This window comes from Otolemur garnettii, unplaced genomic scaffold, assembly GCF_000181295.1.
Source record: "Otolemur garnettii isolate 467f Iridium unplaced genomic scaffold, OtoGar3 scaffold00008, whole genome shotgun sequence".
In the NCBI taxonomy this organism is placed as follows: domain Eukaryota; kingdom Metazoa; phylum Chordata; class Mammalia; order Primates; family Galagidae; genus Otolemur; species Otolemur garnettii.
In genome coordinates this window covers 13,881,504-13,898,480 of record NW_003852403.1, presented here as the reverse complement: position 1 = coordinate 13,898,480, position 16,977 = coordinate 13,881,504, and the positions used below count along the sequence as shown (strand labels likewise).

The 16,977-nt window shown below is 53.3% G+C and overlaps 1 protein-coding gene across 1 annotated transcript in view; it reads left to right on the top strand.

Annotated features, from left to right (window-relative positions):
* The window catches only part of LOC111723119 (cadherin-23-like), a 299,920-nt gene that overhangs the window by 233,225 nt on the left and 49,718 nt on the right, over nt 1-16,977 (top strand). Inside the window, exons 12-14 of the mRNA XM_023509484.1 lie at nt 3,985-3,990; nt 5,845-5,994; nt 6,721-6,879. Of these exons, the coding sequence (XP_023365252.1) occupies nt 3,985-3,990; nt 5,845-5,994; nt 6,721-6,879 (315 nt within the window). The remainder of the gene's footprint in view (nt 1-3,984; nt 3,991-5,844; nt 5,995-6,720; nt 6,880-16,977) is intronic.

Below are 16,977 nucleotides of genomic sequence, written 5' to 3'. Positions count from 1 at the left end.
TGCATCTCACCACTGGTTCATTAACCCAGGTACCACACTGACTGATGGGGGTGGGGGGAGAAACAATGGGAGGCGGGAAGTGGTGACTCAGCAGGGGGGAGGGGAGGGGGGAGGCTGGGAGGCAGAGGGGTGAAGGAGGCATCTGCAGCTCAAGTCTAGGGAGGGCGCCTGGAGTTGGGTCTGGTCTTCCTCCCCTTGCGGAACCAGGTCATCTACAGAGGGAAGCTCAGGCGCTCAGTGATGACGGGAAAGCCACACTCAGAGAGAAGTCAGGCCAACCCTACCCAGCCTGACAGCAGGAGGGACCAGCCTGAAATTTGCACTCCAGCCCAGGGAAGGGCCCAGCACTGAGCTGGGGCATCTGGACTCAGCCGCAGAGACGGGAGGGAGCAGGGCCGGCTCCAGCCCACCCGAGGCCGCGGGGCCGGGAGGGGCACGGTTTGGGGAAACTGGGGAAGAGGAACAGCCCCTTCTGGCAGTGGCTGATAAGGCGCTGCCCTCGTGTTCGGGGGAAGTCTGCCGTCGTCAGGAGCAAAGTGCCGGAGCCGCATTTCATGTGTCCTACCCCCTCCCGATAAATAAATACCGCCGAGCCTCCCCGCGGGCAGCCGCCGGCTCCCAGCCCGCGCGCTCGGCTCCCGGACCCGCGGCGGCCGCCTATCAGCCTCCTCATCGGCTCTCCCAGCTGGAAGAGAATTTAATCCACGGGCTCCTCTCCACACACACTGGGCTCCTTTTGATGTTTCTCTTTATCTGCCTCCCCAACAAAATCGCCCCTGGACAGCTCCCAGAGTACCTCCTGCCTGCCCTGCGCCTCCGCCCCACCAAGGCAGCCCCGGCGTGGGACAAGGGCACGGAGGAGGCTGGGCGGGATAAGAGTGGAATCCAGGATAAGCGTCTGCTCTTGACCTTGGTGGGTGCTTGGCCCGTGTTCTTCCACTTGGTTGTGTGGGGGCACCACACCAGCTCTTGGCATGGCATGAGGAGCCGTGTTCTGTGCAGAAGGGCCAGGACTGACTGCTCTAGGGAGTTTCCAGTCCTTCCTTAGCAGCTGTGGTGCTGGGACAGATACTCTCTGGCCTCAGTTTCCTTCTCCAGAAAAGGGGCCAGGCTGATGCTGATGTTATTGGGCTGTTGCGTAGATTCTTGTTAAGTCTGGGAAGCCTGTATTTCAGGGTTGACAAATACTTTCATTTAATAAATGCTGTGTGGTCTGTAAGGGTTTTATACCGCCTCAGCAATCACTCTCTCTCAATCACATACACATCCCGACAGTCACAAATCTAAGCAGGAACTGGCCCTTTGGGCAGGTTCTGGAAGGGGCAGGCTGAGCATTGGAGGGCACTTGGTCAGAAGGTGATCTGGGGGTTCTGATGGCTGACTCTGGGGAAGGAGACCCAGAGAGCTCTCCTGTGGGGTCAGGAAGCTCATCCCCTTTTGGGTGCTCCAGCCTCACCAGGTACTTACCTGAACCGACATGGAGCTCACACCATCTCCTCAGGTAGCCCTTCAGTACCCAGATGGTTGACCTCAGCCTGCACATGATTGGCCCTGGGAGCTGCCCTAGCCCCCTCATGGATCTCAGTCTTCTCTGCTCACCCACCATATCTTGCAGGTCAATTCTTTTGATCTGGGACTTGCTACTTCCCTGGTACTACCCTGTCCAGTGTTTTTCACACATCAGCGTACATCAGAATGGCTGGAGGGCTTGTTGAGACAGTGCAGGCCCCCACCCATGGAGTCTCTGATTCCGCAGTTCTGTCTGGTGGTGGCCCCCAGGTGCCAGCAAGGTCCCAGGCAATGCTCATGCTACAGTTCCAGAATCACTCTTGGAAAACTGCCGTTCTACCCTACTAGTTCTCATCTTTGGCGTGAATAACCTGAAGAGCTTTACAGAATCCTGATGCCTGGGTGTCCATCCCCTCCCCAGTCTGATTTCCATGGTTTAGGGTACAGCCTAGGCAGGGGATGTTTTAAAGCTGCCCATGTGATTTTGGTGTGAGCCTGGTGGAGGCACCTCTCTATGCCTGTCCCCTGTGAGCTGCTCTCCTTGCCCCCCTGATGTCTTCCAAACCCTGGCTATGTGGATGGTTCTCTGGGGACCATGGGAACAATGTGACTTGGCCCAGCCCCCCACCCCACTCCATCCCAAGATTCTGACACAGTGGTTCGGGGCATTTCTTTTTAGAGCTCTGCTGGCAGTTCTGATTGGGGAGAGGAGGGCAGCACTGGTGTGACTTGAATGTGGCTCCAAACCTCCCTAACAGGGACCCTTTCCAAATAATAATAGATCACTTATTATTCATTCCCCATTCCATGCCTTTGCTCAAGCTGGTGATTCCCAAGGGGTGACTCAGACCAGTATCACTTAGAACTTGGTTAAAAATACAAGTTTACAGGCTCTACCCAGACCTACAGAATCAGAAATTCCTGGGGGAGGAAGAGGGATGGGAGAGGATAGCACTCTGCAGTTTAATAAACCTTTCAGGTGATTCTGAGACAAGCTAAGGATCCTCTTTAAAGGCATTTCCTCCACTTGGAATCCCTCCTCGGTTAATCCAAAGGAGTCCAAAAATAATACCTTCCTCGCTTCCTAACACCAGCTCAAAACTCCTCCTCCTGGAGCAATCTCCCCTGCTTGACCTCTCCTTGGTCAGGCTCTGAAGTGCTCAGCTTTACCATCACAGTCAGCTCCAGAAACTGACATTCATTACTGACTGCAGGACCAGTGCATCTCATGCTGTGCACTGGCGCTGCAGATGCCCAGACTGACCAGCCCTGTGCTTCCTTTGGCCTGGAAAGCAGCATAGTTTGTGAGAGGGTGCACTCTTACCCCTTACTCTGCTGCCAGCTCCCTGTGCAAGCATAGGCAGCTCACTCAACCATTCTGAGCTCCTTTTCCATGGGAGGGATTTTCATCTGCATCTTGTGGCCATGGGAAGAGTAACCAAGGGAAGGTGAGGAAGAGCTGCTGTAGCCCGGTCACCTCCTGAGCCCACCCTGTGTGTCCAGGCCTGATGGGGAGTTTACACTGCCTGAGGCCCAAGGTTCTCTCAGCATTCCAGAACCATGCAGAGAACTATGTAATCAGGTGATGGAAGCACTTCAGCCTTTAAGGAAAATGAGGCAAATATCTGGCCCTTATGAAGTGTTTAGAACAGTGCCTGGCACAGAGTAGGCGCTCCATAATGTGTGCTGTTTTTTATCATCCTTGTTAACATAATCATCTATTTGTACAATTATGAAGCAATTGCCAAGACAGTTTTGCATGAAAAAAATCCTATACAGAGCAACATGTGTAGCATGCTACTGTTTGTGTCAAAGAAGGGAGGCATATGTAATGGTCATATGTGTGACAATTTCCTGGGGAAAGAAACCCAGGTATGGGGTATGGTGGCTGTCTCTGGGCCCTTGAGTAGCTGGGCCGAGGGAGAAAGAGAGACACCTTGTGTGCTTTTTAACTATCGGAATGTTTTCCGTGTGTCTGCTTATCATGTCTCTGACATTTTTCATGTTAGGAAAATAAAAACATGACAGTGTTTAGGGCTATTTTCTGCAGGGATTTTATCTGGGCTCTTGGGAGTAGGATACAAGGATGAGCCACCCCTCCCAGCCCCTGCTGCGGCCTTCTAGGAGGGAGTTGACAGAGACGGGTGCCCTACCCTTTATGCCACCTCACCCTTTATGCCCCACACCCCTCCCTTCTGGATCCCAGGCTTGTCTCTCTCCTGTTCCACTGCCCAGCACACCTGTGCAAACTGTACACACGCCTCCTCAAGACCCCAGAAGCCAGGCCATCAGAGGCCAGAGGGGTCTGCTCCCCTAAAGCAGCAGGCTGTGGTCCCGGGGTCCATCTGGGGCTCCCTTTCTTATCCTGACCCAGGATCTCACTGTCTTTTCTCTCCAATTCCTCCCTCCTCTCCAAACCTCTCCGGCCTCTTCTGTCTGTCTCCATATCCTATGACTGCTGACTCCCACTGACAGAATTTGGTAAGTGAGCCTCCAAAGGGCAGGGCCCGGGTTTGGGGAGGACTTGTGGTGGGCTCTGGGGCAGCGGGTTTAAAGAGGGCTCAGCTCAGCCCCCCTTACCATCTCAGGGGTTGAGAGACCAAGGTTCGGGGCAGGAGAGGTTTTGGCGTCATCTGTTCAGAGCTGTCACACTCTGCTGGCTTTGGCTATTAGTGCCTCTTCGGGCATTTAATTGGTCCCCTCCATCTGACGGATGGATTCCACACGAGGGAGAACTGAAAACTGCAGCCCAGCAGCCCCAGAGGAGTGTTTCCCCCACAACCCATGGGGGAGCCACTCTGGGCTGGGGGCTCTGGAGCTCCTGCTGCTTGACAGGGCCCCAGAATTGGCAAGACAGGGCTAAGGGGGCTCAGCTTCTACCTTCCTGCTCAAACCCTCTATACCAGGGACAAGGCACAGACTCTGAGAAAAATTCAAATGCAAGTGAGGGCCCTTATTTTGCCAATTTGGTAAAATGGAAAAAACTCAAGAGACTGATGAGTAAATATTAACATGCATTCATCCCCAAATGTGAGTGGACACTTGTAGGGCTGCTCCAAGGGCCTAAGAAGCTAGTGAACTCTCAGGCTTCACTGGGGGTATCATTTCCCAACTTAACTCCCTACTCTAAGTGGGACAGGAGCCAGCCTGCAGGGACTCTGTATAGACTTCTGAGACTAGGGTTGTCTGGCTGCCCCCCATCACCAGAAACAGGTTCCAGAAGGGAGACCCCCCCAACCAAGAAGACAGGCCAGGCTTCCCTTGCCAGCCCCTGGTGCGACAGGGAAAGGGCCCACGTGCACAGGGGCTGTGGTGGGCACTGGGCCAGGAGTGGGCTATGCTGCAGGAGCAAGACCTGTCTGAGGACTGAGAGCCCGGGCTGGTGACCTACTGGACATCTGCAACAAGGGTCCAGAAGAGGCCCTTGACCAGTTACACATAACAGGCTGCCCACCTGGAGGAGTTTGAGAGTGGGGGTAACTTCCCCCATGCAGTCAGGAAAAGCTGAGTCACGTTCCAAGCCAGCCAGACTTTAGGGAGTTTAGGAAGTCACATCTCCCACTTTCAACGTTGGCTTCTTCCCCTGATCTGGGGACTCCAGTAACATGGAGACATCTCATGCTTTGAGGATGGGTGGAGAGGGAGGCATCTGAGAACTCTGTGAGCCACAGCCTTGGTTAGAATGATAAGTAACACCAGAGCTAGAATGAGGTGCTCCCAGCTCCTAAAACTATAGCGTGGCCCACAGGCACAGAGCAGATCCCTGCTCTGTGCTCAGCCTGGGACCCAGTGTCCTCCAGAGCTCCCCATGGCATGGGGTATGCTGCAGTTCACTTTGCCACTCAGTCTTCTGGGTTGTTCCCATTTTATAAAAGTAAAATGTGAAACAAACTGTTCTTCCTGAGTGGCTCACTCCAGAGGAGGAAGGGGACACAGCAGCACAGCCTTATCCTGTGCCCTTTCCTGTCCAAGCCTGTCATAGCCATTTAACTGCTTCTCTTCCCTTCCCTTACTTCTCACCCCTTTTCTCTCTTTCCCTCTGTCTCCCTCCTGGGTCTTGCAGCTGCCCTTAGGTCGGGTCCCTAGGGAGAGAAAGGGGCAGGAGATGGAAATGGACTTTGGGGCATCCTCAATGAATGAGGATGGTGGAAAAAAACAGAGGAAATTTCCAAGGGGCCTAGACATGGGCAGGTGGGGTCTGGGTGCTGGGCCAGGAAAGGACTGCTTGGCCCCATGTCTCATCCACTGCCCCCATGGGAGTGGCTCCCACTTACCCTCGTGGGCCCTGGATGCCTGCACCCTTTCTGACTGGTTTCTCTTCTATTCTTGGCCCAGGGCCTGAACAGCATGTTCGAGGTATACCTGGTGGGGAACAACTCCCACCACTTCATCATCTCCCCCACCTCCGTCCAAGGAAAGGCAGACATTCGCATACGGGTGGCCATCCCACTGGACTATGAGACCGTGGACCGCTACGACTTTGACGTAAGGCCCATTCACCAACTCCTTGGGCTGGGTATGATGATTTCAGGGGCATCCCCTAAATCCCATCTTTACTGCCCCATTATCTTTCCTTGTGGATATGACCAGAGGAGCCTGCTGAGTGATGCTGGGGCTGGACTGAACCTCCCCCCCCTTTTTTTGAGACACAGCCTCAGGCTATCCCCCTGGGTAGAGTGCTATGGCATCACAGCTCACAGCAACCTCCAAACTCCTGGGCTCAAGTGAGTCTCCTGCCTCAGCCTCCCAAGTAGCTGGGACCACAGGCACCCGCCACAATGCCCGGCTATTTTTTGGTTGCAGGTGTCATTGTTGTTTTTAGCGGGGCTGGGCTGGATTCAAACCCGCCACCTTAGGTATACATGGCTGGTGCCTTAGCCACTTGAGCCACAGGCGCCAAGCCTGAACCTCCCCTTTTAAGGAAGACAGGAAATGTCCAGGAGCTGAGTGGAGTCTTACCAGACAGCATCATATCTTCAGAGCTGCATCAGGAGGCTCTGTTTCCTGTTTGCTGGCCCAGCTCCCTCCCTGGTAGAATCAGTGGTCATCCCTGGCCACTAGTGACAGAGGGGCTCACAGTAGTACACAGCTGGGATAGGCAGTGGCACTAACAGGTGCTCTAGGCTGGGACCAGCCCAAGGACTTATGGGGAAAAGGACTCTGGGAACAAAGACACGAAGTCTTACCTGAGCCCCTCCTCTGCACACCCAGCTCTTTGCCAATGAGAGTGTGCCGGACCATGTGGGCTATGCCAAGGTGAAGATCGCCCTCATCAACGAGAATGACAACCGGCCTATCTTCAGCCAGCCACTGTACAATGTCAGCTTATACGAGAATATCACCGTGGGAACCTCTGTGCTGACAGTCCTGGTGAGTCTCCGCTGTCCTACAGGGCCACTGAGCACTCTGGAGCAGAGCATAGTGAGGCAGCCAGAGGGATTTTGTCCTTGGAGTCTGGGCAATCAGGGAAGGTGGTGCAGTCCCCAGAGGCTATATTTGTTGGTGCATTAAGGCTTCTGGACTCTTTGTAATGGGGCTACTTTGGCCTGGGCTGCAATATGGAAAAGGAACCTATCTGGGGATTGATGAATTAGGCTAGGGCCACGGGTTTTCCACCTTTTCCCTGACAGAGACTGACTTTGGGGTGGTCCAGGAGCCCTGGAAGCCTTCAATAATGATGGGTGGGAAGGTGGCATCCATCTCTGAGGAGGGCGACCTTCCCTGTCTGAGCACAGGCCCCAGAGAACATGCTCCTTGAGCATGCCGAATGTCCGTGTTGGGGACTTGCCCTTTGTCAAGGGGCCCTCCTAGTGTCCACTTGTATCAGTCAATACTGTGGGTTGCAAGGGACAGAAATCCTGAAGTGGTTCAACCAAAGCACAGTTAACTCAAGCAACTCAAAAGTATAGGTGATTTTAGGCACGACCACATCCAGGCATTCCCCTGAGCTGGAGTTCCATCTTCAGCACAGAGCTCTGCTTTTTTGTGTTGGCAGGGAGGGGCACCAGTACCTTTAGGCTGGCTGACTTTTTACCAATTTATCATTCCTAGTGGGAAAAAATCTTTTTCAGTAGTTCTAGCTGATTCTCATTGGCCCAGTTTGTTGGGCCGTCCTGAAACCAATCATTGTGATGCCGGTGCCACTCCCACTAATTAGTCTAAATTGTACCAGCTGGAAATGGGGAGGGTGAGGGCTGAGCAGATCAGAGTAGTAGATAGGTGCTACACAAGCTCAGGGCCTTGCCCATAGTAGGTGCTCAATGAATGTCATAAGTTTTAACTCACTGCCGACTCCTCCCTGCCCACCTGCAGCCCCCAGAGTCCTTGCATCCATTTCTTGCTTCATCCCCATTCTAAGCAGAGATATTGCTTGTGATACCAGGCCGCTGCTCAGAAGTGTGTTTACTCTACAAACAGATGTTATGAAACTGCATTGAGCCCCAGAGCTCCCCATCTGACAGTTATTAATATTTCAAACAGATGTTTAGCTAGTCAGGCCGTCAGAGGTAAACAGTAAGTCTGCTGCAGCTGCTTTCTCCACCCCTGCTTCTCCAGCCCCTGGCTCACTGCGTTGCAGCAGGGCACTCCCTGTAATAAATCACCTGGTGCTTGAGGCCCCTGGGCCCTCCTCCAGCCTCTCGGAGAGCAAGAGCCAGAGAGGCTCTGGCCTTCTGGACCCAAAGAGAGTGTCTTCAGCCCCCCGCCCACCTTTAAATGTCAGGGTGAAGGGCATTCAACCAGCCTGGACTTCAGCAGCTTCACAGGGAGTAGAGACCCTGTCCCCCACACGTCCAGGAGTCTATGGCAAAGAATTCTAGTGGCAAGTGTCAGAGGATTCCTTCCTGGCAATCTTGCTAGGGATAGAGGTTTTCACTTTGCAGTTCCAAGTTCCTATGACCCTGGAGAAGGGTTGAGGGGAAATCTCTGGAGCAAAGGTAAGATGTGAAGTGTGAGAAGGGACACCCTTTGGCTGGTGGCACCAAGGTCAAGTGTGTCAGGCCCAGTCCAGTCTGGGGCTGACACCGAGGGGGAGGGGCAGACTGGTGGCTTTGCACTGAGCCCCTCAGACCAGGTTTGATCCAGAGCTGGAGCAGCCCAGGGCCTGCAAGTGGGCCCACCTGACCCTTCTCTAGTCCCTCTCTTGGACCACTTCGAGTGATGAGCTCAGCCTCCTATTTGGCCACCAAAGGTCACTGCCCAGAGTTGACCAATTCACCCAGCCTCTGGTTCCTAGATTCCTTCATCTAAGCCTCACCCACCTCCTTCTCTAGCCTAGCCTCAGGGTTTGTGGAACTGTGAAGTGTGAGGGGCTGTTTCCACTGCATTCAAGGCAGGACATAAGCCTGAAGCGGTCAGGACCTAGGTGCCCATCTCTATCACACTAAAAGCCTTCACATCCTCATTGCAAAATGGCCATGACACCTCCCAGGTGCTGTAAAGAGGAGGTAAAAGCATCCTGGATGCCCCACCCACCCACCATCACCTGCTAGTCTCCCCAAGGTGCCTCCAAAGTTCCTAGCAGGCAGCAAGTTTCTGGGCCACACCAACCATGCCCCAGCCCTTCCCTGGCTTCCCCACCTGGCCTTCCTCCATTCTGCCCTGGGGTCAGCCTGATCTCTCCACCTCCTTTGTCCAAAGAGGGGCTGAAGTTATAGCTGCCTGCTCATGGACTGTGAAATTCCTTCTCCCTGACCTTTTCGGGGATGTTATTAAAATGTTTCATGGCCAGTTGTGTCAGAAAAAAAATTATGAAGAAAAGGAAAATGTTTTAATTTGCACTGAAGGCAGGAGCAGAGCCTGCTGCCAGGGGCCTCCCCAGCCACCACCCCGGCATGGCACTGCTTCAGTGGCCGGTAACCTGTCCTGGGGGAAGGTGGAAGAGTAACAGTGATTTGGAGATGCTGGAATAGAAAGGGCTGTCACTGCCAGCCTAGGTATCCTGGCAGGGGTGGGGGGACCACACAATCTCACCTCCCTGCCTTTAGAGCCTCCACTAACAGCAAAATGAGTGTCCACTAGTGGTGGGGAAAGAGTGAGGACCTGGTGTTCAGAGGCTTGACCTTTTGCTCTCATCCTGCTCCTGCTTGGGTGGCTCAGACAGAAGCTGCTTTCCTTCTTAGCAGCTCATCTGTAAAACAAAATGATAAATTAAAATATGTCTATGGTCCCCTCTAGACTTAGCGCCCGGGGCACTCATGCCCAGAGGCAGGGGATGGCTGAGATGACCTCTGAGGACTGACACTATTAGCAGCTGCTGCTGTTGCTATAGCAGTCATTTCAACAGCTATCATTATCACGTGACCCCCGGAAACCACACTCTCTATGTGCATTACAGTCGGCTCTCAGCATACGCTGGGGATTGGTTTCAGGATCCCTCTCCCAGAAATCCAGGCATACTCAAGTCCTTCAGTTGGCCCTGCGGAACTTGCCCTTACAGAAAATCAGCTCTCCAGATGTGCAGGCTTCTCATCCCTGGAATACTATATGTTCCACCCATGCATTTGGTTGAAATAATTCACCTATAAAAGAGCCCAGGCAGTTCAGACCTGGGCTGTTCAGGAGTCAGCTGTATCTCCAGCCTGTTAAGCTGCTCTTCCCGCTGTACAGATGAGGAAACTGAGGTTCAGGGAAGTTAGTAACTTGCTCAGGGTTCCAGGGCTAATAAATGACTGAGCTGGAATTCACACAGAGATTCCTGACCCAAAGCCACAGACTCTTCACCAGTAGCCCCTCCATCTAGAAGGTTCTGTACTAGACCAACAAGCCTTGTCCTTTTAACAACATTCAGAGCTGAGGGTGGAGAGAACTGGTAAGTAGACTCTGCAGCACCCAAGGGGACAGGCACAGGGTCACTCTAAGCATTGTGTTCTTGGGTGACAGTCTGGACCCTTAGGATCTGTGGCACCATCAGGTGAATCTTCACCTCTCTGGGCCCCAAGCTGCTCAGGGATCAGAGCTATGTTCGTGGATGGAGAACATAGGTCAGGGAAACTTGAGCACTTTGCTCAGGAAAGCAGGAATCCCAGGCATCCTGGAGCTGTCCTCTTTAGGACAGGCTTCCTAGAAGGAGGAAGGATTTAGAATGAGTGTCAGCAGGAGCCAGACATCTGGTGACCATGGAGGGGTGGGGTGTGCAAGGGCACATATCCCCACACATGTATGGCTATGCTTGTGGGGTGTGTGTGTGGGGACAGGCATGCTTTTGTGTGCCGAGGGTATGAGTATCCAGTATACACACGTACACATGCATGTATGTGTGCCAGTGCATATACATATTTCAACTACACACATTCAGGTACGGGCGTACACATAGTATACACACATGTGCATGTAAACTCATACACGTATGTATGTGGGCAAGTTCATGGATGATGCTGGTAGCTCCCCATGGTCTAGGTAGTGTAGTTTGTTGCCCTCTCACACCCCCAGGCCACTCTGCGACTCATGCCTTCTAGTCCTGACCTAACAGAAGTCAGGTAGTAAGACCAAGGAGTGTGTTATCATGGGACCCTGCTAGGCATGGGGCAGCTTTGCAGCCTGGCCATTCAGTGTCTGGGACCTGACAGGGTTTGTGGGTTCTGCTGGGCAGTGTGAGCGCTGCAAGAGTAATCCAGCCACTCATTCGTTCTTTCAACAAATGCTTGTTGAATGCCTACCTAGCCTAAGAAAGGAATCTTTGCATTAAGTATTACTTTATATTATGCGTTACTTGCTATAACAGAGAGATCAGGGTGCTATGAGAATCAACAGGAGGATACCTAACTTTGGGGTTCACAGAGCTTCCCTGAGGAAGTGGCATTTGAGTAGGCATTAATAGGTGAACAAGGAGAGGGAAGAATGGTGGAGAAAGTGTGAACAGCATGTGCAAAGGCCCTGTGGCTGGAGTGCAGGAAGAGTCTGTGATGTGCCCCTTTGAAGTACATGGGGTGCTCTCTGTGTTCTTTTCGTATTGATACCCTAATATTCCCATTGGAGTGCTGTTTGCTAGTTTGGGAGGCCTGTATCAAACCAGTCACAGGTCCTTGCCTATTCTATCCTTGTAGCAGTGGTAGGCATTTGGAAACAGCTGGCAGAGGTTGTACCTGGGATATGCAAGGAGCCAGCCTGGCCTTCCACAGACCAGGGCTCATGTCCCTGCATTTATTAGCTCCATGTTGCCTGGAGAGTGGGGAAGGGGAAGGAGAGTAAGAAAGAACAGCAGCTGGAAAGGAGCTCACCCACAGGTAGGGCTTCCTGAACTCCAAGGCATTTACCCTTTGCTCTAGGCGATGGAGCCCAGCGGGATGGGCATTAGATGGACTATCAGACAAGACAGGATGCTTCCACAGTCAGGGAAATCAAAGCAAGGAGGAAAGGCACTGGAGAGTCTTGGCAGGGCAGATGTGGCCCCAGGAGCAGCTCGTGGTCTACACTGCCCTGGGGTACAGTACCATCTCTCAGCTCCAGGCAGGCAGGGTGCCCTGATGGGGTTTGCAAGCATGCTCCTCTCTTGCCTCCCTGGCCTCTCTTCCCAGCTTTCCCTTGAGAAGCTACTGACATCTTGGGCAGTGTCATGAGTCATCAGGGAGGCTCTGGAATCCTGTTTCACTGTGGGCTGGTCACTCCTGCCTGAGACTTGGCTTTCTTCCTGTCAGATGGGAGAGTAGTCCTTGCCCAGCATGCACGCTGGGTTGTCAGGAGACCCAGCATGGTGACGTGGATGTAAATAGTTCAGACTTACAGATATCAGGAGTGGGTTTGATGTCGTGGGCCTAAGGGTCTGATCTGGCTGCCCTCCATCCCTTCAGCCTGTGGGTAAGCCCAGCTCTGCCACAGTGGACCCTGGACAAGCTTCAGTTCCCTCCTCTGTGACCTGGGGGAGATAACCTACTAGAAATGTGAGAATTGAATGAGATGCTCAGCACTGAGCCTGCCTGGGAACACTGGGGAAATGTCAGTGAGTCATGCCTGACCTGGCAAAAGCTCTGTGGAGCACCAGCCCTGACAGAGACACCACCTCAGAGTCACAGCCCTGACATGGCAGCCGTGTGACCTGGACTAGCTGCTGAGCCTCTGGGGCCCCAGTGAGATGTTTAGGCCAAGTGCTGGTTGAAGGCCTTCTGGCTCCATGAGGCTGTAATTCCAGTTCACTCTGTCTAGGAGGAAAGGAGAGTTACTCTGGCAGTTTATTTTTACTCCTAACAACACGGACATGCCCCCCACCCTGTGAGGGCCCTCCACCCACCTACCCACTGGCCTCTAGAGCCCCTCTCCTGCCCTGCCCCTCACTCTCCCACCTCCGTCTGGAAGTTTAGGGAAGATTCCCAAGGTCTTCACTCCCAGAGCTAACTGGCTTTTCCTCCTGGCCCAGCCCAGCCTCCTTCCCCTGCCACATCAGCAGACAGCCCTGCTGCTATTTGTCCTCTTCTCTCCTTCCTCTGCACCGACAGCAAACACCATGGACACCAAAGGGAAAAAGTGAGTGTGATGTCATTGCCCCGGGCGGCCCTGATGAAGTTCAGCTTTAAGCCAACCCTGGAGGACTTAAAACGCAGTGGGCCTCTTCCATCAACCGTCAGGCTGCAGGGCCTCTCTGCCCGCTCTATGACACCCCCATCCTGCAGGCTCAAAGATCGCTCCTGTGCCCCCATACTACTCAATCAAAAGAATCTAATGTGGGCCCCCCTGGGTGCTGGGAAGCCAATGGCCCAGCCGGGTGATCAGAGAAGCCCGGGCCATTCCCTGTCTGTCCTACAAGCATTAGTAAATGCTTACCAGGTGCCACACTCTGAGCAAAGTGCTGGGGACTTCTGTCCTCATAGAGCTTCTGTCAGTTCCTATGGCTGTGTAAGAAAGTACCCCAGATTTAGCAGCATAAACAACAGCCATTTTATTACAGTCATGGATTCAGTGGATCAGGAACATAGAAAAGAGCACAGCAGAGGATCCCCTTCCGTGGTGGCTGCTCACTCTCGTGTTGGGGGTTCAGGTGGTCTGGCTAAAGGACTGACTCAGCCAGACTGTTGCCAGAGCTCAGGGGTTCTGATTGAGAGCATCTCAGGGGAGGCCTCTGGGGAGGCAATGTCTGGAGAGAACAAGATAGACGCTGCACGGCCTTTGCTGACCAGCCTCCAAGTCATACGGCATCATTTCTGCTGAATTCTTTTGGTTCTGAGTCACTGAGGCAAGTCCAGATTCAAGGGGAAGGGACATGCACCCTCCACACACACACTGTTAATGCAAAGAATGTCAAATAATTATGCAAATGTGAAGGTCTTAGGACCACTCAGAGCTCCCTCCAGCTCAGTACCCCTTTATGGAGATGGCACGGTGCCAGGGGACAGCAGTTCTCCCCCCCCACACATGTGAGCAAACAAGCAGAAGAGCAGTAGACAGGGAAGCACTTCACATCCTGTTCTCAGGAAAGGAAGGTGGGACGGAAAAGGTAGTAATCCTTTCTGCCCCCAGCTGCTCCCTGGCCAGTAGAATCTGACCCCTCTAGACCTGGGTTGGCTTTCAAAGGCCTCCCTGGCCCTGAGCTGCTTTCCAGCCCTGGTCCCCTATACCCCTTAGCCCCTCTCTCCCGCCCACCTGGATCCTGGGTCTTCCCTGTCTCCTTCAGCATTTTCTTGCTCACTACTCCCCCCTCCCTACCCCATCCTTCTATTTGAGGCCTTCTGTTTTGAGAGCATTAAAACCTGATGACCTTAAGGGCCAGCCCACTCGGCAGCTCCCTCTTGAGAAGCCCTCTCCCAGGTAACTGGCAAGTGCCCCCCTCTCTGAGTCCCCAGCATGCTCTGCACCGGCTCCCCTCTCAGAAAAGGGCTCTCATAGGCCACTTTCTTCCCCACACCACTGAAAACCTTTCCCAGGAGGGTTCTCTGTCTCAGAGTCTCCACCCCTCAGTGTTCAACACAAAGTAGGTTTGACTCCTGTGGTCTGGGTCATCTAGGGCAGCTTCTTGGAGGCAAGGATGTGGGCTGGAGGTGGGCACAGGCCTCATAGGGAAACTGAGGCACAGAGAGGGTAAATTATATATATATGAGGTCATACCCCAGCCAGTTGATAGCAGGAATATTTGTCCAAGTTCAAAGCCTCATAGCCCCACATTTCACTGTATGTGCCAGGATCCCCACATGTCCCCTCTGGGGATGAGGGCACTCAGGAGACTGCCAGCCAGGGACCCCAAAGGCCAGTGTTCCAGGACTGATTCACTGTGTGACCTGTGCCATCTGGTCCCCTCCGTGGGCCTCCATCTCCTGCTCAGAAGACTGGATGGCTTCTGAATTCCCTTTGTAGGTCACTCGTATCTGGGCCTCCTAGTCCTAATGAGGCAAGGCTAAGGTCAAGGCTGAAATCTGCCCAGCCCCTCAGCCTCCTCTGTAGGCAGGTAAGGAGGAGCTGACCTGCTTCCCTTCTGGGCAAAGCTGTGTACCCTTGGGCTTCCTGGGCCTCTGACAGCCCCCGTGTTGTCCTAGTCTGTCTGCTGCCCCCCTTCCCCTCCCAGAGCAGAACTCTGCACCCTCTAGGGCAAAGGCCACCCTCCAGATGCAACTAACTACCATACAGTCTTTCATTGACTATCAAAAATTTATCAAGGGCCTGGGATGACAGTGGTGAGCCAGACACACAAACAGCCCTGTCTCCAGAGGCAAGGGACAGATGATGAATAAAGACAGTCATAGCAGGCGAGATGGGGGTAAATGTCATGGGGAAAACTCAGCTGGGCAAGGCTGGGTGTGTCAGGACTGAGGTTGCCACTGCATCATATCCAGGAATCAAGGATGGTAGACACCTCATAGAAGGTGACGTGAGATGAAGCCCAGAAGGAATCGAGGGGAGATCTGGGTTGAAAATCCAGGAAAAAGAAGCCCCAGGTGAGGGTACAGGTGACAGGCTAGGAGGCCAGAGCCTGGCTACAATGGATGCCCAGAAAGCAGGAGCGGGACAGAGGAGGTCATGAGGTAATGAGTCCTTCCACCTTGGCTGGGCCTGGGAGGTGACTGAGTCTAGGAGAGAGTTGAGGATGGATCTCCCTCCCAGCTGCTCAGGAGGGAAATAGACTGGGGTTGGGGATGGAAGGTGCCAGGGTGGAAGGAAAGCTAGAGACCAGCCCCAGAGGCCACTACAAGAAGCCAGAGAGGCAGGAGGGCTCCAACCATGTAGGTGGGAGAGGTGGAAGGTTCCAGATCTTTTCTGGGATAGATGCAGTGGCTCACCTGTAATCCTAGCACTCTGGGAGGCCAAGGTGAGTGGACTGCTGAGCTCACGAGTTCCAGACCAGCCTGAGCAAGAGCCAGACCCCGTCTCTACTACAAATAGAAACAGTAGCTGAGCATTGTGGCAGATGCCTGTAGCTGAGGCAAGAGAGTCACTAGAGCCTAAGAGTTTAAGGTTGCTGTGAGCTATGACGCCATGGCACTTAACCCAGGGTGACAGAGACTCTGTCTCAAAAAATAAAATGATAATTGAATAAAATAAAACCTTAACAACAACAACAAAAATGCTTCCTATGGTCCCACCTCCTCCCCCAGCCAAAGCTCAAACTGCTTTCCCCTTTGGCTCCCCAGGCCAGCAAGGTATGTCCAGCTCCATCTCCACCTGACTGACCCAGGGCTGTCTCAGCTTCCTACCAGCAGGCTGGTCTTGGGCTGGCGACTGTGTGACCCCAGGTTTTCATCTCTTCCTCGGTAGAATAGGGAGAATACTTCCTGTCTCAGAGGGCTGTAAAATAATGTCTGTCAAGGTCATAGTCCAGGACCTGCATACAGCCAGTGCTCAGAAAGTGTATTAATGCCTGCTGTGTGCTAGGTATCCTGGCTTCTTCGTGGCTTTTCTAGAACAGCAATCTCTCCTTGCTTCTGATAGCACTGGTTCAACTTAATTCTGTTGTATAAAGCTGGCGACAAAAATTGCCAACATGAATTATTAGTAAATCTTGATGATGGTAACACAGCCCAAGGGGTAGGCCCTATCTGCATATTTTAACAAAACCCAAGAGGACAGACAGGTCAGAGTAGGGAAGACAGCACCAGCCCTCTGCTAGAGAAACCTCGGAAGCCGGACTTCCCAACAGACCTGGGCCAGCTCAGCCCCCACCAGGTGCTGTCTCCCGCCCCCACCTGACACCCTTACCATTGGCATCTTAATTGATCTCATTGTTCTCAAACCCTTGAGACCTGAGACTCCAGCTGTGCTTAAACAGAACAAAATCTCTTCCAATTTCCCCACCGTTTAAAAGAAAATTGAATTCTTTATCTGCAGCCTAGGGAGGGGAAGAGGGAGGCTACTGAGAGGAAAAGAGAGGGGGAGAAAATAGTAGGTCTCCCCAGCTCAGCCCCCAAGCTGGCCAGCAAGGCCTTTGAAGACACGCCCTCCCCCATTTGGGAGGTGGCCAAAGCTGCACTTCGGGGACCCTTTTAATCAGCTCTGCAGTTCATCTCCAATCAGAGGGGCTGAGGGCTGGAGGTGGAGGAGGCTGAGCTGGCT